General features: G+C 44.2%; 1 protein-coding gene across 1 annotated transcript in view; it reads left to right on the forward strand.

The window, feature by feature from the left end:
• Positions 1–25169, forward strand: part of LOC109643271 (receptor-type tyrosine-protein phosphatase N2-like) — a 117807-nt gene that overhangs the window by 54057 nt on the left and 38581 nt on the right. The window contains exon 12 of the mRNA XM_069511541.1: positions 10811–10875. Coding sequence (XP_069367642.1) covers positions 10811–10875 — 65 coding nt within the window. The remainder of the gene's footprint in view (positions 1–10810; positions 10876–25169) is intronic.

Genomic DNA, 25169 nt, shown 5'->3' on the forward strand with positions numbered 1-25169 from the left:
AGCTCTGCACTCCCCTGCCGTGGGGATGGGTGGGTCTCCGGCCGCCACGGCTGCAAGGTGCTCGCTGGATCCTAACAGACACCGTGTGTGATTTGCAGCGACAAGCGTAACAAATGTTGGTAATGAGGTCACCTTGGGCTCCAGGTCTGAGTCCAAGTCCTGATCCCTCTCTCTCGCTCTCTATCTCACTCTCACACACACACACACTTTAAGTATTTTATATGTCAACCCGTTTGCCGTACAGCACAAGTGTCTGTGTGTTAAAACCAAAAGACTGTGACATGCTTGTATACGTATGTTTTTGTGTGTGTAATGCACACCACTCCGAAGGGCGGATTGAAATTAGCAGTTTCTCAGGAATCAAACAACAGTCGCTTGTGAAAAAGCAGCACCGGAGACATACTCATATATATCATATATATATATATATATATATATATATATATATATATATATAGGTTGAACATTTTAATTTGTGTTGTGTTAGTGTTATCTGAATCCACCTGTAGACTTCTGACCTTCCACATATTTAGGAGTTACCACCAGTTTAGTAAAAAAGTGCATCAATCAACGAACTGGGCCCAGAAATAAAAGTTGGAATCAACAGTGTCTGTTTCTAAAGTATCTTAACTTTTTTCCGTCCATTAAATCCATCTTCAAACTCCTGACAGCCCCGTCTCCGTCATCCTTCAGCGTAGAAAAGACGGCATTAATGATGGTGAACTCCTTCATCCCTGGACCTGCAGCTGACACTCAATACCTCAGAAATGGCTCAGCCCTGCAGGTAAAAGCCGAGCCTTGGATCCACTGATGCTCCAGGGAATATCTCCCGCTCATCCTCTGGATCTGTCCCACAGATGCAGCTTCTGAGTGGGCGCTAGCAGCCTAATGCCAGATTACCCACCGGTCACTTCCCTGGATTTTTTTTTTCCCGCTCTTGTTGGTTTGTTTACTTGTTTTATTGTTGTCTTTCACGCCGGAGGCTGCCTCATATACACAACGTGAACTCCATCGCTCGGGCTCCTGAGAGCGACCGCCGGTGTTCGGCCCCCTCTCCCTCCTCCGCCTCTTTCTGCTTGAAGGCATCTGGCGTTTCTCCAAAGCTGAGACATCCTCTCACAGCAAGAATTCATTTTTAATATTGTTGCTGTAGTTAATATTATTAAAATTACTGTAACAAAGCAGCAACAACGCCAGAAGTTTTCCCTCCACCCAGACAAACCCGCAATAAACAGAAGCTACAGTAACTTGTCACGTTTCAGGTGTTGCTGTCCCTTTTCAGATTTATCTCTTTGGCAGATTTTTTTTCCTGCCTGGAATTGTAATTAGGAGCCGCGGGACGAGATGGCATGTTCACCGAGGATAACGTCTTGATGTGCAAAGCTCTCTTATCGTGGATTTACCCATCAGGCCGCTGTGCCCTGAGGCGGTGTTGATACTGAGATGTGTGCTCTCTGCTGCCTTGCTCGGCGCTTTGTCAGATGCGGCCATCACAGTGGCGGTGCGAGGCAGGCCGCAGGCGGGCAGGAGAAACTGACCAGTCCTTTCTTTCTTCTCACTTATTTCTCTAACTGCTCTCACACGTATTTACACAGAGCGTCAAAAAACTAAGAGTCTTGTGTATTTGATGTCGGGCTGATAAAAAACTGAATAAACTATGGTTTTCAAAGGCCAGTTTTTATTTTCCAGGAAAAATAGCAACAAAGAAAATATAACGACCAAACAACCACCTCCACAGATCAAAACTTTTCTAACATTCATTCTTTCTAACTTTACGATGCATGGACATAGTGGATGGATGGATGGATAGATAGATAGATAGATGGATAGAGGGATAGATGGATAGACAGATAGACAGATAGAGGGATAGATGGATAGATATGTAAATCCCAACAGTTTAGTAGCTTATGTTGTCGTTTTCACTGAACTCAATCTAAGCTACATCCTCTCAAGTCAGATATTTGAGTTAAGACTTGTTTGCAGATACAATTTCAAGCAAAGATTTTGAAATACAATGTGTGACTCCACAGAATGTAACAATACTATCTGTTTTCCAAACAATCTTCCAATAACAAAAACTTGCTTGAGTAGTTCGACTCCTTTCCTCAAAAGGCAGTTTTTCAATGTAGAAAACCAGCCCAGCTTCCTTTTTCTCATGTATCGGCTGCCTGGTTTCAGGGTCAGTTTGCCGCATGTTTTACCAATATGTCCTACACAAAACAACTTTTACTTGAATCTGCAAGATGAACAACCTCGAGCATCAACATTCTTACAAATAGATTGTTGAGCAGGCGAGATGAGGAAGCGAGGAAACGATTGAAAGCTCAAGGTTTTCTCCTCTGGCGTTTGGACCGCTTGTCCTCCCCTTCACTGATAATGGAGGATCTTTCCTCTAAGTGAAATCTTGGCGGAGGAGAAGCCTGAGCGATTCCTCATGAAGGCGTCCGCCACCTGACTGCTGAGCCGCCTGGCCTTGGCTGTGTTGAAACACCAGTATGCTGCATGGCGATGAACACACACAAACACACACACAGAGATGCTGGAAGACAACGTTGGTGTTTTCTGCTCTTTCTTTGTGGTCCATCCATTTCCTCCCTCCCTCCCTGTACCGCTTATCGGTATTTGGGATTTGAACCTGGAACCTGAGACGACAGTGAACCACAGAACCACCATCTTAACATTAATGAGATAGTTACGATTTATTGCAGAGTCGCAACACGACTCTGCTCAGCCAGGAACGTTTTGTGGCGCCACGTTATCGAGGTGAACGTGCTTGTGTGCTTGTCAATCAGTTCACCACGTTTTATTATCATCAAATGAACACGAACATCTTAGTAATTAGAACCTAGAATTAATTAGGCCTTTAAGTTTGGTCCGTGTCCCATCTACTGACATGGAGGAGGCTAGATGGTTTGGCTTCACTTTTGGGGGACCTGTCATCTCGTCCATCTTTATTTACATTCATCGGGACATTTGCAGTACGTTAATCATATTTTTAAAAAAAATCTATTTTCAACCATGTCCTGTTACAGCGAAGAAAACTGGCACTGCCACCTTCGACTCTCTCTCCCTCTCTCTGTTACACACTCTCTCGCCCAGTTAGCCGAGAAGATGACTCATGTTCTGTAAAGGTCATCCATCAGAGAGAGAGGTGGGGGAGATAGAGAGGGAGAGGAATGGAGGGAGAGTGATGGAGTAGGGCAGTGTTAAGTGTTGGCTTTCCATGTCAATTTTTCTGTCAGGAGCAGTAAGTGCAGCCTCTTTTTCTTCTCCCGCTGCTTCTCTCCGTGCTCTTACTCAGCAGCATCACCTCTGACAGCACGTGGCCGCTGAGGTGTTTACATTCAGCTTCTAATTCAATGCGCTGCGGCATAATTAGTTCAATATTTTTACTATGAAAGGCAGGAACAGAGGCAGCGTCACCGCTGAGAATCAAACAGTGGAGTCAATTCCGGGGAAAATAACATGGTTACAGTAGAATGTTCGATCTATAACACACATTATACGTTATAGAAACGCAGTAGGGAAATAATTATTACTTAGATGAATCTACAAGAATCTTGTTCTGAATCAAAAAAATGAGAAAACTAAAAACTGCATAAGCTGTTTAGAACTTCAAGGAGACATATTCTGCTCACATCCAGGTTTATAATGTTAATTTGTATTATAACTTGAAAATGTTTACATGCTCTAATGTTCAGAAAACATTAGAAAAAGACTTTCCTAAGACTTTCCATTGCTGCAGCTCCTCTTTTCATCCTCTGTCTGAAACACTTGATTTTAGCTCCTGTCTCTTTTTTTGACCATTTTTTTTCAAACAAAAAAAAAAATGTCTACCTGCTGTTTTCATTGGCTGCTTCCCATCCAACTGTGTTTTCTGGATACGATGCATGTGCACACGCTAAAACTTTGAATTCAGAAAGTGATGGAACGTGATTAATTCCAAAGTTGACAGAGGGAATCGCTCAAGTATCCGATGGTAAAAGCATGTGTTTGCACTCAGCTCATCCTGACGGCCTGACAAGTGCATACACATAAAAATGCAGCAAACGGCACAAGAGGAGACACAGTAATTGCTGGAGAAAACTCTTTCAGCGTGTTTGCCAGATTAGAAACTATTTAGGGCCCAAAGCTTATTAAGGGAAGCGGCTCTACCAACTGATCCCAGCAGTGCCTCTTTTTAGTCTTTCTTAATCACAGTAAGACGTGAAAAACTCAATTTAGTCGTCTGCAGTCAATATCTCACCTGATGTGAAACGTCCTTGTGGAGTAAACTCCTGCCTGTCAGGCACTAAAGCAAACACTGAGCGCTATTTACAGAAACTATCCGGTGCGTGTCGCTCGCTCTGTCAGGGAGTTCCTCCTGCGTCTGAAGATGGAGAGCTGTTAGCGTCCCCTCGTTCCTCGGCCTAGTGATGCCTGACTCGACTGTGGGAGGTGTGATAGATGGCCGCACTGGTTTTTTTGCCAGGCTTATCTCCGGCCTCGCCAAGCGATCGTCATCTGCCACTTATCAGCCCAAGAGACCCCCCCCCCCCCCCCCGACAAACACTCTGCAGTGAAGGGAGGAGGGAGAGGATAAGAAATAGACACAAGCAGAGAGAGGGAGGGCAGACAGGGGATGGGGAGAGAAGGGAGATGAAAGGGAGAAGAGAGGGGAGTGGAGAGGATCAAAGGGTAAGTTAAAAAAAAACAAGACGTTCAATTACAGGGTTTAAGATCGGACGACATGACCACACCCAAAAATGAAACATCTCAATTAAACCCCTTGTGGCTGGTTGCAGTATAGGTCATAATCCCCACCTCTACCATGTTAGTGGATGAGACATGGACCAACTGAAAGAGTCAGTGTACATGTCATGTAAAGATAGTTGGTAGAACTTATAGAAGGTGGATGAAACTGGGACATTTTTAATTTGGTTTCATACGAAAGTTTCAGTCACGTCATGAGATATACTTAATTACCCGTGTTGACACGTACGATAGATTCCTTTTGGCGAGATATTAAATGTGCTGAAGTGAAATGGGAGAAGACAAGGAAGCGGGATGGAGATGTAAGAGGAGACAAAAGAAAGGAGGACAGGAGGAGACGAGCAGAGCAGAGCAGGAGGACTTAGCGGCGACTGGAGGCGAAATTTGCACAAATCCAGTTTGTCATCACATTTCTTTGGAGGGAGTTTTATTGCATTTTTCGCCACCACATACTGGAGGTCACTTCCATTTGTGGAGTATTTGATTTTATGATTCAAGACTCAATTTCTCAAAGGTCACCTCCACTTGGGGAATATTAGCTTTTATGACAATTCCCTCTTTTACTCACTTCCCAGCTGCTCTGCTGGAAAAGCGGCTGTGTATTTGTGTGTGAATGTGGAAAACAGAAAGAGTAAAAGAGGAGGTAAAAAAAAAAAAAAGGAACCTGATTTATATGGTTTCATGTTTCATAATGCGAGTGGCGATCTGCTAATGAACACTTGTTATTGGAACAGGGCTTCCTGTCCCTGTGCAGCGAGGCATCGGCTGATGTAAAGTCATTAATTGTTGTGGGTGGTTGGGATGTGTTTTCCTGCCGGGGTCCCCGGTGTCATATCAGCGTAATGAATTGTTTATGTAAACTAATCGAGGTGTTTAATACCCACCTTTTTAAAATGTGAATGAATCAAAGGGAGCAGATGCGACGAGCTAAATGTCATCAATTAATGCCGTGAACAGTTTTCATCACAACAACAAACACATTATGGCTCTTATGTAACTGCAACTGGAAAATGTTCTAGACTCCATAACCTCCACGTTAACTATACGGCTGCCAAGCTATACGTAGAAAATACAGATCTTTCTGAGATTTTTTGTATTTTTCTCGTTTCTTCTTCGTCACGTGTTAGAAACCTCGTCAACACGGTCACCTGCTTGCTGTGGATCTTTCTGCTGGTTTCTCACATTTCAGACAAATGTCCAGAAAATGTCAGTAACCACCGACTCGGATATTTGCGTTCTCACATACAACCGTTTAATTTGCTGTAAATACGCGTCATATCTTTCATATTTACTTGTTGTTTACAGTCTCACTTTTCATTCATAACTTAATTCAGCTTCATAACTTGTTGATAGACCTTCACAAGTTTTACTATTATAAGTAAAAGTAGTTTTTTCTCATATTCCCTGTTAATTTTCCTCTTTTCTCCCACAAACCCCTTTTCTCTCTTTCCCCCGTCTGTTCCTCTCTCCACATCATCGTTCTCCCTCCTCCTCCTCCTCCTCCTTTCTCACCCCTCATTTTTCCGTCTCGTTCACTCTTTCTCCCATCTATCATTTTGTCTCCCTAATCTGTCCATCACTGTCTCTCCTCACATCTCTCTTTCTTTCTCCCCTTCCTTAATGATCTCTCGTCCCCCAGGTGGCCCCGGATGCCATTTCAACCCCCCCGCTTTTGAATTTAATTACACATGGCATTGTCTTCATAGTCCGCCACCCCCCCACCATCCACACACACACACACACACACACACACACACACACACACACACACACACACACACATAAGCCGTTGCTGCTGGTTCATACTACACACTCCCAGATTACCGCCGGCGATAAGACCCGGGGGTGGTCGGGATCAACGAGGAACAGATTGAAGGCTGAAAAGTTGATATCAGAAATTGAATTAATTCAAGTGAGGGTGAAACCACATCCAATTAAGAGGCTTTTGAAAAAACGACGGGCAAATACGTTTTGACACAAATATTCGTGAGTCGCGACGTCGTTCACGAGATGAAGAGTTTGTTTACAAATAGGGAGAGACGTCTCTGAAAATCCTCGTTTGTCACTCATCACGTGAAACCATGCGGCAGGTTTGACGGGAAAAAAAGCCACGTCACAAGCTCTCAGTCTCAATCATAACCCGATCATTGTTTTACTTTTATTTTTCATATAATTACTTGTTTTATTTTGCTGTTTGAAGGATTTATTGTGTATTTTGTGTTTTTCAAATAATCTCACTGAAGAACTAAACTCCCCGGTCGGCTGTTGTCTGCTGAAAGAAACAGCTAAACTTCACCTCCAATAACTTCTCCTGGCTTTATGATCTACTATTTCATTTTATTTGTATTATTTTTTTCGGAAAAGACATTCCACGATGGTACACAGGACGGGGACACAGAGAGACACCAACCATATATACCAACCGATATATTTTAATTTGTGCTGTGATCACAAGATCAGCTAATGTGATTACATCCCTGTGTCACTGCAGCGATGCTGCTGTGCTCCTCCTGCTGCCTCCGGTTTTGACGGATGGCTGTTGTTTTCTTCTCATTGTACGAGTCCTGAAATGTACCCGGGAGGGTGAGTGAGAGCGAGGTATGGACGTTGGGTGGGTGGGGGTGGTTAGTGGTTGAAATAACGACCCCTCCGTGCTGCAAAAGCATCTATTCTGTTGGTTCAGGCCTCGTGGAGCCAGACTGGGCTTTTCCCTTTTGTCAGTGGTGAAAAATGAAGCATTTCTAAATCCCCGGCACTCGCTGTGTTTCCCTCAAGGCGCCTCAGATACATTGAGTTAACATAAAGCAAAATTCAGGAAAGGGGCGGCCAGAGTGACAAATGAAGCGCCTCAGTGTTTTGGAGGGAAAAACGAAGGGGCCTCTTTTGTAGAAATGAGATTTGGTCCTCGTTACTTCCTTCAGGCCCAATTTCCCCCCTCGTTCAAATGTGACCGAGAGTTACAATGGGAGACGGAATATTCTGGAAATGGGGGGAAAAAAATAGAATAATCTGAGTATAGATCATTTCCCTTCTGCCCGCTCTCAGTCTGCAGTCCATCGCTGCGCCATTCCCACTTTGTCACATTACGGCTTGTTTTCACACTGCGCTGCCAGTCGGGCGAAAAGAAAAGTCGCCAGTCTGGTCTGATCACGACTCGCAGCCCATTGCAGCTTCTTAAAAATGTATCCAATTTGGCTTTTGGAGAGAAAACTCGCTGGGATACAAATGAGCCGCCTCAGCTCTCCTGTTCAGGAGCGGTGCTCTCGTCCGACTCGGACTCATTTGTAGGAGAGGAGAGGAATGGATGGTCCCGTAGCTGTTGGCTACATATCGGAGAGGCCACGGTGGTGAGGTCCAAAGACTCGTCGGCTAATTAGAGGCAGCTCACCGCCTGTGATGTAGTCACGCTCGCTGGCCGGGTGGAAAGTCACTCCAGGGAACGAGGCGGGCTCCCGTGTTGCTCCGGAGTTTTGTGAATCCCTCCCAACGAAAATCATGTTGTGCACTTTCATGTTTGTTTGTGTTTTGGTGCACGAGGCTTTTTACTCTGATTCTGTATCAGGAATTAAGTGTGTGTGTGTGTGTGTGTGTGTGTGTGTGTGTGTGTGTGAGAGAGAGCCAGTCAATTAGGCTCCCCCTGCAGATGCAACTAATACAGGTTTTGCCTCACCAATTACCATGGGCACTTTAGGCAACAGCGTGTTCAGTTGTTTTTCACTGACTCTGGTTTTCTGCCCGAGTTTCATTTCTACTGAATAATCCTCTGAAACATTTTCAGGAGGTCGGTGCGATGGCTCCACGGTTTGAAAGAAAAGGACACTAACAAAAGGTTAAAGAGCAGCAGACTGAAACAAATAAAATAGATTTCTATCAATAAGATGAGAGTAAGATAAAGCTGCAATAATGTGTTATTTACTTTTAGAGGACAGGGCTTTAGGAAAAATACAAAAATGGAATAAATCACTTTCTTCCTCTTTATCTCAGAAAATGAAGCTTCTCTGATCCAGATGTGGATAAAAAAAAAACAGACGGACCATCAGATTAAAACATTCGTCTTCACTTTTTAAATAGATGATTGATTGATTGCCTCCATATCATAGACATGAAAGCCAAATTATCCTGATCGCCCCCTGGTGGCAGGCTGCAGTGTTGGACATAACATGTTAGTGGAAGGGCCAATCTAAAATATACGTGTTTGAATTAATGTTTTCTTAAAGACGGCATCAGTTAGCTCTGTGGCCTCATCAGTGCAAGATGGTGGCGCCCCCATATCGAGACTTGTTGTTTGACTTTATTCGCAGCTTCGGTTAAAGGACCAGCGTGTATCCCCTCTGTGGGCTGAACCATTCCAAACCAAACCTTTGGACGAGTCCCTGAAAACTCCTGAGAGGAAGTTTGAACAGGAAGCACCAGACGTGTCCATCAGACACGTGTAAGACTGAAGCAGAAGTCTGTTCAGATGCTCGTCACTGCACAAGAGGTGACGTTGACGAAGCTGTTCAGCTTCTTCATAATCCTCTGTCTCCCACTGAGGGGAGCTGCTACCTGCTGACAGCACCGATAAGACACAGCCCACTTGGCAAGGTGCTCCTCAGTCTCTGTCGGAGGCCTGGACACCGACCACCAGCCCCCACAACTCTTCACTGTGGCTTATTGTGCACTGTTCACCACCTGAATTAACGCTCACCGTCAAACACAACACAATGACCAGGACATGCACACACTTTATGACTTCCTTTTAAAGATGTGTCTTTCTTCATTCTCCTTTAAACGATCGTGTTTCAGGTCAAACTCTCTGGTCGAACGACCCAGTGCTATAAATGTACTGGCAGATTTTACCCTGATGAAATCTGAAGGTCTAAAAAGTGAATTTGGACGAGTCAGGTTTTTCTATTTGCATTTCCTTCATCTGTCTGGTGTCAACAAAGGAGACTTTCTCTCTGCCTCCACGCCGCTTCATTCAGATGCAAAGCAAAGTGAACATAATGATGCATTCATTTTTTTTTAATTTCGTAACATGACGTTCTGGCTCTAATGCTGTGTGCTGCACCATGAATTTTAATTGTAGCCCTCCATTTGCTTCCCTTTAAAGTGATGAAAAAAGAGCTCAGTGCAGGGTTTAATTCTATTTGTGTGGAAATTTGTTTTAATATTTGCCTGGCGGCAGGTCAGGTTAAAATATTCATACTCATAAAGTGAAGATATGCTACAGTAATAGCTCATTTGGTTGTGAAACAGCAGCGTTTATTGTCGAGGCCCTGCGGAGATGTTGTTGGCCTCATTTAGCAAACGTTTGTGTCTGGGAAGAACTCACAGCTCCAACGTCACCACCTCCTGTCTCCTGAAAGTTTCAGTGCTTCCGTCATTTACAGTGAGGTTGGATTTAGAAATATTACAGTGAGGAAGACCAGAGAAAATATCTTCCTTACTAAGATTTGAAATCTCACTCGACATCCACTAACGTCAAAATATGACTCAGACCTCTGGGATTGTTTTTGTCTGGATCAGGGCTTGAATGTAACGACTGTCATTCCATGCCCTCACTCTCTCTGGATGTTAACGAAGTCCCACCAGGGTGCTACTTATTTGGTGAGCTGTCATGTCGCCCATCTTTTGCCTCACCAAATAAGAAGCTACACCGTGCTCAGTCGCCCCCTGGTGGCTGGCTGCAGAACAGGTCATAAAATTTAGCGTACACACGTTAGCAGCTTCAGCAACTGGATTTAAAGATGGACGACATGATAGCTCCCTGAATCTGAAGCCAAATCATAGTGATCGACACCTAGTGGTTGGCTGGAGCATGGGACATAAACCCCACCTCCTCCATGTTAGCAATTGGACATTGACTTAAAAGTACTAAAAAATGGTTTCTGTCAGTTTGGATTTTTCTTTTTCCCCGTACATATTTCAGTTGTCTATTTTACTCTGTCGTACAGATTGTTGATGCTTTTCCACGGTTGACTTTTCTTTGACTGGCTGAGAAAATATCCCAAATCAGCGTGTGACATTTTCAGTTCATTGAAGATCTTTCCTGTGTCTGTGTGTTTTCTTACTCTAGTCAAGCAGAAAGTGGATTTGGAGAAAGAAGCCAAGCTCAGCATCCTGGAGGCCGGAGTCACTGACGTGAGTACACTTTAAATCACAAGTCTCAGGTGATCCCAACAAATGAGTCTGCGTCCACCGGTGTTTATTCACCTCAACCTGAACAGCCAAGGATTTGAACATCTCAGTTCCAAACTGTAATACCGTGTTGCCACAGCAGCGTCCTCTCCTCCTGGGAAGACAGGAGGTCCAACATTGATGTTGGGTGATCTGGCTCTGGATGGGGTTGAGGTTAGAGTGGGGGGGAGTCGGGCCTGATCGGACAAAAACCTTGTAATGACATGGTTTCCTTCACGTTGGCTGGACTATGTTTGTTGTGCTGCACTTGCCTGTAATCAAGGAAAATCAGACACTGTATAAACTGCAATTAAGATTTTACTTTCAGGGTAATTAATATCACAAATAACCACATTTCAAAAATGCACAATAGTGTGGGCCGTCCAAGTAGGAAAATGTGACGCCCACAAATTGTTATTTTGCTTTATTGGTATTTCTTCTCAGTTATGGAACCAAGAAAATAAATAAGCAGCATCTCAACGAAAACATCCAACGTTCAAAAGGTTTGGCGTCCGCATCCCCGCCACCGCTCTCAGTGGTTTTCTTCCCCCAGCATTGCTATTCTCCACCATCCCTGCCAAATAGGCTGCTGAGCCACTGCACTCGCCTATTGATTCAGGAGTTAGTCTGTACCGATGACGGCATGCCATTCACCACGCTTATCAAAGTGGCAGCAGCGAGGTCTGAGAGGGAAAGCGGTTGGAAAAGGGCGGAGGAGGGAGGTGAGGAGAATGAGAGGGGGGTTGGGGAAGGTGAAAGAAGGGAGTGGGGGGTGGGGGGGGTCTATGGGGTTGATCAATACCGAGCTGCAAACAGGAGCCGAATGTGGCCGATTGAACCTTTGTTGTAAGCGAGGGAGAGAGAGAAGCAGAGAAAATCCCTCCATCACAGGCTGCCAGGAAGAAGAAAAAACCCTAACATCCATCATCAGCCCGCACGGTGTTTATTATAGTTCATCATACACTGTAAAATACGAATATTAGCATACTACATCACTGCTGACAGGATAAAAACACAAAAAAAGAAAAGTTAGTTTCTGCGGAGGAGACGGTTTGTCTCCTCACAGACGTCCAAACTCTCAGTTTGGGTGTCGGGCTTATTCGGCAGGCGGACAAATGAATTCTCATTTTCTCATTGATGAAACGAAAATAACATGAGAATTTATTGATCCCTGTGGGGGGAAATTAAGTTGTTGCAGCAGTAAAAGGTAATGGGGGAGAAAAAAAATAGCCTGCAATAAAACCATTAACGACAAAACAGTCGAAACGGTAAAACAGCACGTGAATTATCGAGGGGTTGTATAAATTAATTCACGTTGCAATCCAGCATGTTAAGTGCAATGAATAAATTACGCTGAAATACTTCGTCGATTTAAACACAATTATAAAGCGTTTAAAATCACCTGGTTCTTTAGCTCCACTGAGGAGGTTATGTTTTCACCTGCCTGGTTGTTTGTCGGTTGCGTCTGAGGAGGAACCAGCAAATCTTCATGTGGATTCAGAATTTGTATTTTTCACTTTCATTAACGTTTCAACATTTGGTTTCTCACGGAATAACGGGAGAAACAACTTGTGTCCAAAGTCGTGACAGTTGATAATCATCTGAAGTTCTTCTCATCACAGTGACTTTATTTATTTTTTTGGTGTCATTGAACCGCGGAGCGTTGCATTGGATAATTATTCAGAGAAAGTCAGCCGCTCTTTTCCTCCTCTGTGTTTCCAAAGTGTCGTCCTTCAACCACCTTCATGTCCAGTGCAAAAGCCTCAGAGTGAATCAGCACATCTCCCGCTGTTCATTCTTCGGGTCATTCATGATTCGTGACCGCACTTTTGAATTCCTCACGTATCGTGTTTCTGAGAAATTGAGGCAGTAATTTGCCTTTTCTCATTGCTGCTGCTTTGTGCTTTGAAATTCAGGGCGGCGGATGCTGCGAAGCTTCAGTAAGCATATTGATGTGATGTTTTTGGCGCAGATTTCTACTTTTTCTAACTCTTAAGTGCAGGCACTTTACTAAGTAAATGCAACCCTTGAATAAATCACAAACAATGCAAAATAGAGTGAGAGAAGTTAGATTATTGGAAAGATTTCTGGTATAAAAATCAGTTAATCTCAAGACAATTGAAACTCAATTACTGACAAGTAAGATCGACAGTAAAATACAGATTATTCAGCTGTCATGTTCTCTGATTTGAATCAGTTTCACTTCTTTACGTTTACACTTGAAAACGCTTCAGCTCTGCTCTGGACACATCTGGCGTCCACAGTTTGGAAACGCTGCTTTTACTAGAGAGAAACAGACTTCGCTGATTCGTCAGGCTCCAATCACGTGACCCCCTTCCAGAAGAAAACAACAGGCATCAACCTCAGTTGGTGCCCAGTGTACGTGAGTGGTCACATGATGTAGCGTTAAAACTGATATGGAGCCAAAACAGTCGCGTGAACAAAAAATCGTTTTAGTTTGAAAAGGCAACAATGACGTATTATGGACGTAGATTATAAATCTGAACATCACCGGCTGTATAACCAAAGAGTGAAGTGCTGCAGTAAAGATGTTACGTCAGAGACCGCGAAAAACTCTGTCGTCTGCACACCGAGACTTGAGTCCAATTAAGAGAGTGAGTGTGTGTGTGTGTGTCAGGAGGGAGGGAGGGGGGAGGGAGGTAGCAGATAAGGCCGCTGTGGCTGCAACCAGATTATAATTGTCGTGGAGTGGCACTAATCCCCCTCCACCATGACCAGCTCGCTTTGTTCATTTTAAATCAAGGCGCTTCCAATCTGTTGGAAAGAGCAATTTCACAAATAGAGGGAGGAGGGGAGGAGCTAATGAAGCTAAAACAACAACAACAGTAGAGTGACCTTTTCACCATCATTTTAAAAAAAACTCACATTTACACAGATTCATCTCGTGAGGATCGAACATTACAGCGGCTGATCTGACTGATTTCAGCTGGAGAGACGTGAACTCACCAGAGAAATCAACGGCTGCAAACTTTGATATTCAAGAGCCTTTATACAGAGACAAGTGAATCAAGAGGGACAAACTGCACTGAACTGGCCGCACTGGGCTAATATCAGTCACACTGGGCTAATATCAATCACACTGGGCTAATATCAGTCACACTGGGCTAATATCAGTCACACTGGGCTAATATCAATCACACTGTCAATCTCAATGAAACTAGAAAACAAACACAAAATGCTCATATTTGCAGTTTGTTTAATCATTTTAATCGAATTATTCGAACAAACAGAATCTGCTTTCAGACGAGCGATGAACTCTGGACTTGATTTTGACTTTCTCCAGCCAGACTCCTGTTAAAAACTCCAGAAAATGTCCGGATGAGATTTTTCCTAAATCTGTTTCACTTGTTTAAACGCAACCGCTCGTTAATCTTTTCAGGCAACACACAGATAAAAACTCCCTCTGTCCAATTTGTGCTTTTGTCCCATTATGCCGTGCATAGTGATGGAGTGTAATCTGCACATAATCCGTTTCCACAACAGATAATCTGGATTTCAGAGTTCATCCTCATTTCACAATATTGCAGAAGATCTCATTGAATAGAATTTCTCACCGTGCCTTGCTCTTCCCACTCAGCCATAATAAACGGCTTTTATCATGATTTCGCCGAGGATGCAGTCTAGTCTGTGGTTAGTTAGGATGTGGAGTGATGGCGGCACTCGTAATGACGGACAATTGTCGTCTGCTGCCGTCCAGGTGCCTGAAAACAGCTGGATTTGAATGAGAATATTCATGAAGCCGCTGCATCAAGGTTGTGTGTTCTCCGCGGCGCCGTGCTCCACCGCTAATTTTCATCACAAAGAGAAAAACAGATCAGAGACGATCAGAACAATAGCACGCGTGTGAGCCTGCATACATACATGTATATTGTACGTCCCCTCATGTGTCGGCGTGAAAGTGCACCTGAGTGTGCATTTGTCGACTCGTGGGCGTTTGTGTGGCTGATCCATCTGCATCTCCTGCCATAGATATTCAAATGGCTCCATGTGAAAAATTGAATCGAGAGGCTGTTGAAGTGCTGGCTCTCCTTTCTCTCTCTGGCCGAGACTCGGCGCCCGGACGGCCTTTGATATGGTAATCACGAATCACCGCGGGGGCCCGGAGTGCCAGATGCATGCTGGTATATATTCCAGGTGTCTGTCAGACTGTGCGGTCTATCTGGTTACAGGAGACGGTGAGTGCACGTCTGCCACAGAGGTCACAGCATATTTCCAGTTCCTCGTTTTTACCGATTCATAAGATCTGGTCAGAGAAGAAGAAAAAAAGTCGATGCTTTTTAATGTAGTTCGAGAATTTTTGGTTCGTTTTTAATATTTTTCATCTTATGTACTTTTATGTAAACATGCCCCCCCCCATGGAATGTATTTAGATGCAGATCCAGCTCTAGGTACAGATCACTGCAGCTACCGTAGATATAAGTATCATAGATTTTTTGCAGCTGAGTGACTTATATTAAATCAGTTTGTTGATATTCTGAGACTGATGTTTCATTATTGTCCACCATGATGGAAGCTTCCATGCACAGGGACAGAAATATCCTGCAAGATGATTTTCTCTGTGTAGAATAATAATAATAATAATTTTCTAACATGTGAGACACCTCTGTACCTGGGCTGGATTCTCCCCTGTGCTTCAAGCGTACATCGTTGTCGCCGTAACTCGAACTTCAGCAGAGCGGCGGGCTGCTTACGGGGGCTGTGGACGCCCCTCTGGTAACCAACATGGCTCCAAAGACATACAAGGCTCACACACCCTCTGCATCTGCCCCAGGTGCTAAATGGGCCGTTAGGTGCAGTCGAGGTCAAACGGGGGGAAAGAAAAAGGTAGAAAAAGGAAAGCTCAGAATTTGACGGCACCTCAGCTCTCTGGTTCTCTGGGACAAGAACCCACTCCCAACAGTCTCTGAGGACAACGGCATGGGGCCTGGTGATGTGCACCTGTAGGCTGGTCTGATGTAATTCAGAGTGGACACACTGGAACAATGTCATCGAGCAAACGGCCCGAGACTCTGAAATGGCTCGTCTCATTAACTTCTCCTCACGCCTGATTAGCCGGTGGCATCTTGGTATGATAGTGGACTGCTGGTGTGGTCCACTCACTCGTTAACATAAACACCATCAGCAAATGTAGAGGAAGATCAGTGTGTGTGTGTGTGTGTGTGTGTGTGTGTGTGTCAGAACAGTAGTTTGGAAAAATAAAATTCTCAAGTCAAGGCCTGTAGACTGAGTTTGTTCCTTTGGTCAAACACTAAGTTTTTGGTCTGACTGGAAGATAAATGTTTTTCTTAACGACAAACCGATGTATTAAGAAAGTCGAAGAAGGAACCAGAGAGAAACATGCGTCGCACATGTATGACCATCTTCTTCCATCTTTTCACATCTACCGTCCCCAAGTCCCTTCTCCTCCCAGTGACAGAAACAGCAGCAGCTCACACTGTGAGGCATCTGCAGCTAAAGGTTTGTGTTAGCTGGGAGGCCGTGGAGCTGCTGGACGCTGACAGGCAGGCGCGGAGACGCTCTCACCCAGGCTCACTGCTCCCCGGGTGGGCACAGGGAGGTTCGTCAGGGCCCGGAGGCTCCGCCGTAATTACCCCCACCCACATACAAGCTCCCCAGAATCTCCACAGGGTTAGCTGAATGCATCACCTCAGCTTATGTGTGCTGGAGACCTGCAGCTGACAGAGCTAATGTGCAATGGTGGACTGATGTGTTTATACAGCTGTGGTGTGTGTGTGTGTGTGTGTATATGAAGCTGCATGGACATAAACACATACACTCCAGTATTAAGATTTACAGAAACACACACAAACCTCTCTGAGGAATAATCAGACTTATAAAAACTGTCTTTGTTAAAACAGCTCCGAAAATAAAACAAGTCAATTAATCAACGTGTCAATCTCCAGAATAATCTGGGATTTAAAAGATCTCAGTCAATCAAATCTAGAATAAGAGAGATTCATAATTCTTTTATTTAATAATTCCAGATCTCGCTCTTTATGTGTCTCACATATCTCGAGAACCGTTTATTTTATTCGGCTTCCCACTCGTCATGCGTATTGTTCAGGGCCCAGGAAAGTGCACCGTCGAATTTGGATCCTCCAGTTTTTGGTTCTGTGTTCAGTTTGGCCCAATCACTGCAGGTCGCTTCCACAGTTTTAGAGACGAAGCTGCATCCAGCATCACCACGGGCCAAACACACAGACAGGTGCACAGCGCAGCTCTAGAAAAACCTGCTGAGAGCCACGGGGACTGAAAGGTCAGCGACGATATCGTGCTGAGCGGCTCGTCTTCGATGTCTCGTCTCCGATGCCGAACGTCAGTGCGTCTGCCCCGAGGCTTTTGTTGTCTGCGACAGGTAAACAAACAGTTTAACTATTCACAACTGTTTTCACTGGAATGTTAAGAAGCAGAATAAATCAGGACTGTGGAGTAGATAACATTTACCGAAAGAAATCAAAAACAAATTGTATCGTGAGGCCAAATTTTGTGATGTTCCCTTTACTTTAACTCTCATGACACATGTTTAAGACTTTAGAATAAAACAATGTCATAGAAATAGAAACAGAGAATAATAAGAATTATTCTTTAGCAAACTTGAAACATATTTGTTCACCGTATTCACAATATTTGATCCCAAATTAAATTAAATTTGAATTTAAAGCTTTTAACAATATCCCGTTTTGATCGGTTGTCGTGGAAATGGTTGGAAAAAAGTGACAAAATCTAAATCAAAACTTTGAATGAACTTTATTTAATCCTGATTCTAACCCTAACCATTGTTTTTTTTTATCTTTAAAATTATAAGAAATAGTATTTTTAGCTTTAATTTGTTTTTTAAAATTAGTTTTCTTTGCTCGCGTTCACAGATTCAAGCGGTAACTTTTGGCCTCTCGCCGTTTGGTTGTTTCTCGTGCATGTGATGGACGACTTAACTCACATTACTGTTGTTTGTCTTCTTAATGTATCTGTTCTCAGTCACAGCACGAGTGTGTGCTGAGCAATTAGCAGGAATTACCCCCCCCCCACCGGGGGGGGTGCATTTCTACACTGATGATAACTGAGTCGCTTGAATTTGATCCAGTGTTGAAAGTAAAGCGAAGTGCGTTAAGTCAGAATTAGAAAGAGAAGCAACAGTTACCTCCAGAATACCTGTAAATGTTTGTGGTTATTTTTGATGCATTAGAAGTTCAACAGAACATGATTTCCTATTATTTGTGTGTTTAAAAAAACTACATGACTTTGTAACGTAGCTTGTAATCTTAATTTCTTACAGTGCAAACAAATATAGTCTGGATTCTACAATAGTAATTATATAAATACACAATGTTTGAATTTTAAACACACGACAACATGTTAGATGCTGAATGTGAAGCACATTTTATACGTAAACATAATTAGATGACGATTTAGATGCTTATATTTGACTGATTTGAACACATCAGCAGATACAGAACAAAACACGGTCAGCGACATGCACAGAAAGTCCAACTTTTACTTTTGAGAGATAAGAGAAGTGGTGAAACAGAAGCTGAGCTGAAGTGGGTGTAAAACTCAGCCGCCATCATCAGCGAGTTCAGACAGAGACACCGGGAGAGGTCTGTTTTCACGTCTGGCCCTCGGTCCTCCGAGCAATCACGCCAAGACGCAGATTTTTAAAGAAAGTTCAACGACATTATTGCTCTTCAAACTCCGCCGCCGCCGCAGTTTTGCTCTTTTTAAAGTGCTCTCCAGTCATACAGGCCTGCTGCACAAATAATGTTTTCAATCCAGCAGTCTCCCATAGGTCTGACCTTGGCAGCTTTTATCAAGTGGTGAATACTTTGCAGAGATTGCATTGTTTTCCAGACCAGACCACCACCCCCCCCCCACCCCTTCATCCGAAAAAAAAAAAAATCCTCTCTACCTGAAAGCAACCAAATAAATAAAGATAAGGTCTGATCATAGATTTCTGCAGGTTCATCATTGCATTATGAAATGGAAAAAGAAGAAAAGATAGATATGAACGTTAATGGATTTTTATCTGTTGTCTCTCAAAGGACATCTCGAGAAATCTCGGGTCCTGACGGAGTTTGTCTTTGCCGTAGATGCAGAGACGAATCAGAGGAAGAATAATTTAATGGTCCGTGTCTTGATAAATATTCCAGAAATCTATACGCGACACCTGTTTTGAAGTTATTTAGGATTTCTTGTTGTACAACAGGAGGAAATAGAGACAACTCATCCATCTTTATTGTTTAATCCAAAAATTGTTGTGTTGCATAAACACAAAATGATGATGACACAGATAAACCTGGTCGTTCGTTCGATGAATTTATTTATTCTTGGATAAATTTGTTTTCCGTCGCTCCTCAAATCACCAGAGCTGCAAACAACAGGTTTTATCAAGATGAGTGAAATTCCTCCCGGTCAGTGCACTCCAGTATCTCATCACTTGGCTTCATCAGCATTAACAGCCAAATGTTATACATCTGTAAAAACCTTCTATTTGTTTTTTAATGAATTCGTAGCTCCTCTCTCCGTCCTCGTCCCGGGCCGGGATCACGCCACAGGCCTGGGCTGTGAATCCTCACCTTGTCCTCGAGTCTTTCTCCTGACGAGCCCTGACCGCCAGCACGCGCCGCCTCATTAGCATTGGCTCGGTTTCCTCAGATTAGCCGTAATTAAACTGTGAAATTGGAGCCGTTACCTTAAGTCGGGACGCGGCGAGGACACCATGAGCTTGGTGACAGCGCCGGGCGGGACGCTGCAGGGGGAGGGGGGAGGCGCAAGGCCGCCACCCTGGCTCAATGCCACCGGACCTCCCCTCCGCTTTCACAGAAACAGAGAGTTCATGAAGTAGAGCTTCTCTGGTTGCAGATGAAGTTAGTCGGTGTGTTTATTAACGGAGCTTTCTCTGGCACTGTTTGACTCTAGAGGAACTCCGAGGGGCACACATGCTGATCTCATTGCGATTCACAAAAAAAGAGGAAACTGGGGTTTAAAAATATTTGAGATATTTGTTCCCCTCAACAATCGCAGCTGATCAGGAGGATCATTGTTTCCTTCAAAAAACTAAGAGTCTGCTGTTTTTTCATGTGTCACGACGTGAAGAGCACATTGAGGCTCAGTTCTGACATCGACAGCCACGATCACGTCTACTGCATGCCTAGTTCTGCACAGTGCGTGTTGTGTATCATGAGTATCACTTTTCCATCACCAGTGCACGTTAACGCGAAGTTTGATGTGTCCGTTGTTTGCACCCTGGGAGTCAAATGTCACCCATGAGGCGACCGGTGCATTTCAACAACATGAAGAACCCGTTAGTTGATTTAGAGACTCGCTGGGTTCTGGTGTGAGTGTAGCGTGTTGCGTGTTGCGTGTAGCGTGTAGCGTGTTGCGAGGCCAGGCACAGATTGTTTGTGTGCCAGGCGAGAAGGAGTGGGTTTCAAGCAGCGCTCCTGCACGCTAGAGAAATGCCTGGCGGCCATGTTTAGTCGAGAGGTTGTCCCGCTGGAGCTGCGCACATTTGAGGGGTGGGTGGGATCCAGTGGGAGGTGAGAGGGGAGTATTGTGGTGGTGGGGGGGGTTGTTGTCATGACGATGACATGGGTCTGGACCAATAGGGTGCAGCTAATTATGCAGGTTTTTTTTAATATAAATATTTATTACCCCCCCCCCCCCCCCGCCTGTTGTGAATATTGTGACCTCTCCCCTGATTTCCTGGTTGTTTGGGAAAACATGAAATGACTTTGATGAATGGAGACTTAACGGAGTTGCAGAGAATCCCGTTTGCTGCAGAAACAACACTCCCCCTCAGGCGGGGTCGCTCCCATTTTGTAATACGTGCTCTCCGGGTCATATGTGTTTAATATTCCACAGCTGGCTGTTTGCAGCCAACTGCTCCTAACGGCAGCGTGCTTGGTGCACGGTGCCAAAGTGTCCTGTGTGTCTCACTTCCCTGTTTTGGTATTTTACGTGTGTAGATGCTCTTTTTCATCTGAAGACCGGTTGTATGCATGAGTGTCTGAGTCTGTTGCTCTGGATGTTTTCGGGAACTTTTTTCTTGACAGCCGTGGAGTGAAAATGTCCGGAAAAAGGTCAGCGTGACAATACAGCAGAAATCCCTCACGTCTCTCACTGTGAACTTTTCTTTATGCAGAGGAACAAACCCCGATTTCTGTGGATTACGTGAAATAGTTTTACTCTGTGGCACTAATCTCTGAGATCATTGTTTTCTATTGAAGACACTCATCTGTGTTTTTGAATATATATCGTTTATTTTCTGACTCCATTTTTAACAAGAGGACGAAACAGAGAATCTGGGACTATTTTCATCCAGGGATTAATACACGTGTGATGCAGTAGTGTGTGTACGTGTGTACGTGTGTGTGTTTGTGTGTGTGTGTGTGTGTGTTCATGTGAGATGTGCTGTAATAAAACTAAAACTGAATTGATCACTCAGCTTGAACGATGTGGTTAAATTCTTTCTCTGTGTAGTTTGGGAGATAAAACTCAACCACCTCAAGTCGCAATCTTTTCTTATGAAATCTTCTCTACTGAAAACCTCAGTGTCAGATTGAGAGAACCAACTTTTTAATGTTTTAAAGTTTATCGTGCAAGAAATGATATGTAAGTGTTTCTGTCAGAATTAAATAAAAAAGTAACGAGACCCAGTTATATGTGGCAGATCCAGCTCTCCTCCCTCATCAGTGTCTTTCACACGCTCTGCCTCCTCAAACAACTGCTGCTCATTTGACCTCCAGGTTTTGCTTCCTCTCAGCTCGTGACGCTCCCTGAACGAACTTCCGACCCGCTCTCCTGCCACCGTCAGCCTCGCAGTGCTCCAGAAAGATTTCGGTGCAGGAAACGTGTGCAGGAAATCTCGCCCAGCGTCGATACACACATTCACACGGCATGTCCACAAACATGAATTACATCACCACACACCTCATAATTAACTCCTAACCCTTTCACACATGAAGTAGAACATGCCATCGTCCCTCACACACACACACACACACACACACTGGCAGGCAGCAGGCGGACGTGGGGGTGATTGAATGTGAGAGGGAGGCAAGACGACAAGCGTAGCATTCACCTTGATCAACAGTCTTTTCTTGGCTTTCAAGCACAGTGCATGTTAATGCTGCTGCTCTATTTTAACAAGCTAATCTGGGCAGAGTGTCAACACACACACACACACACACACACACACACACACACGTTCAAACACTCAGTATTTCTGTCATACTTTTCTGTGTCTGTGCGTCTGTGTGTAGGTTTGTCTGTTTGTTGGTTGAGGAGGGTCACTCTGACACATTTGCTTTGTGATTGGATGAATTAGAATCAGATTTGGAGCTAATAAGACAAACATCCGATAATTATATTGAATTGATTCCAGTTTTGTGTTAATTATATGGATCAGATCCTCCCGGTCAGAAGTCTGGCTCAGAGATGATAACGAGTTGTCCTCTTATCAAATCAACACCGAGGGCTTTAGAGTCTTGTGTTGTTGGAAACGTCGCGCGAACGGTTTCAATCTCATTTTATCTACTCGGTGCGATCGCGGTGAAGTTTAATGCCGCATGTAGAAGTGGAGCGGATCAGAGCGCCGGTGTATAGCTGCTCTAAGACATGCACGTTTCCAGGGAGCTGCTGTACATGAGAAAGCAAACGTCTGAGCTTCTTACAACTTTTCAGGCCAACCTCTGAGTTACATGGATGTGATTGTGATAAAGCTAATGTGGTCAAGATAAAGTGATGTTGGTGGCTCATAGAAAGCTGCGTTGGATCCTAAATAAGTAAAACAAGAATACAAACTGTGGATAACAGAGGAGAGCCCTCTCAAGAACGTCTTAGTGGTTATGTAAAGCTCCTCGTCGTGCTTCAGTCACGTTCTGTGTTGGCTGCAGTCGCAGCGTTGTCTGGCAGCGTCGTACGTTTATTACATATTCATTTGTCAAAAAATCCACCAGGACCCACGAACAGATGTAGAAACTGCACTAATGATGTGAGAAAAGTCTTTCACCTTCCCCTCAGTTTGCATCGCACAAGAAAAGATTTATTTCGCAGAGGCTTCGTCCTCAGAGCGGAGAAGATGGCTGATAAGGCTGTGACGGTTGAAGGGGATCCATCCGTCCTTCTCTCCCTCCGTCCCTGCAGCCTGCCTCCGATACTGACGAGACGCCATTAGATGTTCGAGGAGACAGAGAACGTTCCCACACGAAAGCCAGCTCTCTCAGAGTGTCACTGATTTCTCAGCCGGGTGGAGAACACACTCGGCACCGGTCGAACACGTGCTTGACCAATCGTGAGTCAGCCTCAGTCCAATTTTTATATCATCAAAAAACTAATTAAAACCAACCTAATCAGAAACATTCGAACATCAGTGTGAGAAGAACGAGCTAAAACGACAGAAACCATCACTGTACTTTTTAGGTTCCTGTCCTTCCACTAACATGGAGGAGGCAGGGTTTATGACCTTTGCTCAAAACAGGGTAGCGATGATACATATTCAAATGATCAGGTATTTAAACACGTTTAAAAATGTTACCAGCGAACATAAGCGTGAATTTTCTAAAGAAAATGTGCAAGATGATGTGACGAGGTCGAGAAAACGTACGGAAACAAGAGACTGATGTTTAAAGGTGAAAACGATGTTTTCTCGGTACGCGGCGTCTTGACGCACTCGGGGTGTGACTGGTGAGACGGAGCTCACAGACAGACGGAGCTCACAGACAGACGGAGCTCACAGACAGACAGACCGGCTGGCGGCTATGCTGCTCTGGTAGAGACTGTCATGCTCGTCTCTGAGGCTGCAGAGAGAAGACAGTCACACCAGCCTCCGCTGTCAGACAGCAGTGTGTGTGTGTGTGTGTGTGTGTGTGTGTGTGTGTGTGTGTGTGTGTGTGTATGTGTGTTTGTGTGCTGATGTAGACACAGGATATGTGTGTTTATGTGTTGTCAGCAAGAAAAAATACTGTGCTTGTGTATTTGTGTGTCTGTGTGTGTATGTAAATGATTTGAATGAGTAGAAACTGAGACATCATGTTTGTGTGTGTGTGTGTGTGTGTGTGTGTGTGTGTGTGTGTGTGTGTGTGTGTGTGTGTGTGTGTGTGTGTGTGTATCTGAATCATTTTCCAAAGGTCGAGTCTAAACAGCTTTGGTTTGATTGTTATCAGTAAAAATGTTCTTAGGGATTTTAAAATGCAAGTACTTTTACTGAAGAAGAGTTTCGGGAAGAAGGAAAAGTAAATGAAAGAAAACGGGAGAGGAAAACAAACAGAAGGAAAAAAGTTCTGAAATATGATGTGAAAGGACAGAAAGATATTTGTTGCTATCGTTTTTGTTTTGAATGTAAAATCTATGACGAGATAAATATCCAATAAATGTGACGGAACGTTATTTGTTCAGGATCCTTAGTGAAACTTGACATGAGAGAAATATGGAATAAAGAAAAAACAGAAAGATGCTTCATAATGGCGTCTGTTGAAGTTTTTCAGTTACCAGCTCCTCTCTCTCCGACACACACTGTCTGTACAGAATACGTCTAAGTTGTATTAGTATTGTGTTGAGTACTGTTAAAGCAGTAAAGACGGAAACCCAGTCGTACTGGGTGGTTTTTTTTTCCTGCCCACATTCAACAAAGTCTTGGTTTTCTCGTCCAATTAGCTCTGCAGCTCTGTCCGTTGCCGCTCGACCACTATAATGCAAACTGCACGAAATACCTTGTCACGGTCAGTTTGTCACTCAGCCCAGATGTTCTGCTCTCTTTACTGTATGTTGAAGAGTTATGTCCCAGGGGGCATCGGGGCCGAGGGGCTACCATATCATGCGGATGATGGCTCTTTTGTCTTGGGTGCCATCCTGGAAGACAAGACGAGTGGGGGCAGGACAGTGGGTCGCAGGAATCCAAAAAATGCTGCGCGGCACAAAGGACATGGGTTTGGTGGTCCGGGGCCTGAATGAGCTGTCGTTTTGGTGAAAAACAAGACGGAGAGCTTTTCATTCTGTGACCGTCGATGATTTGACCATTTGAATATCACACAAGAAGCAACCCGGCGATGGCCAGAGACGGCCTCTGATGTGGTTTCCATCTGACATCACTGACAGCCGAGTTGATGCCTGCGTCGCTCCGAGGCCGTCAGACAAAGAGGCAGACACGTCTGTTTTTAAGGTGGAGAGATGAGTGATGTTTGCTCATTATGTGGAGACTGTTGGTCTAAAACCCTCTGTTCATCCATGGTTCATGACAGTGG

The sequence above is a fragment of the Paralichthys olivaceus genome, chromosome 16 (assembly GCF_024713975.1).
Source record: "Paralichthys olivaceus isolate ysfri-2021 chromosome 16, ASM2471397v2, whole genome shotgun sequence".
NCBI lineage: Eukaryota > Metazoa > Chordata > Actinopteri > Pleuronectiformes > Paralichthyidae > Paralichthys > Paralichthys olivaceus.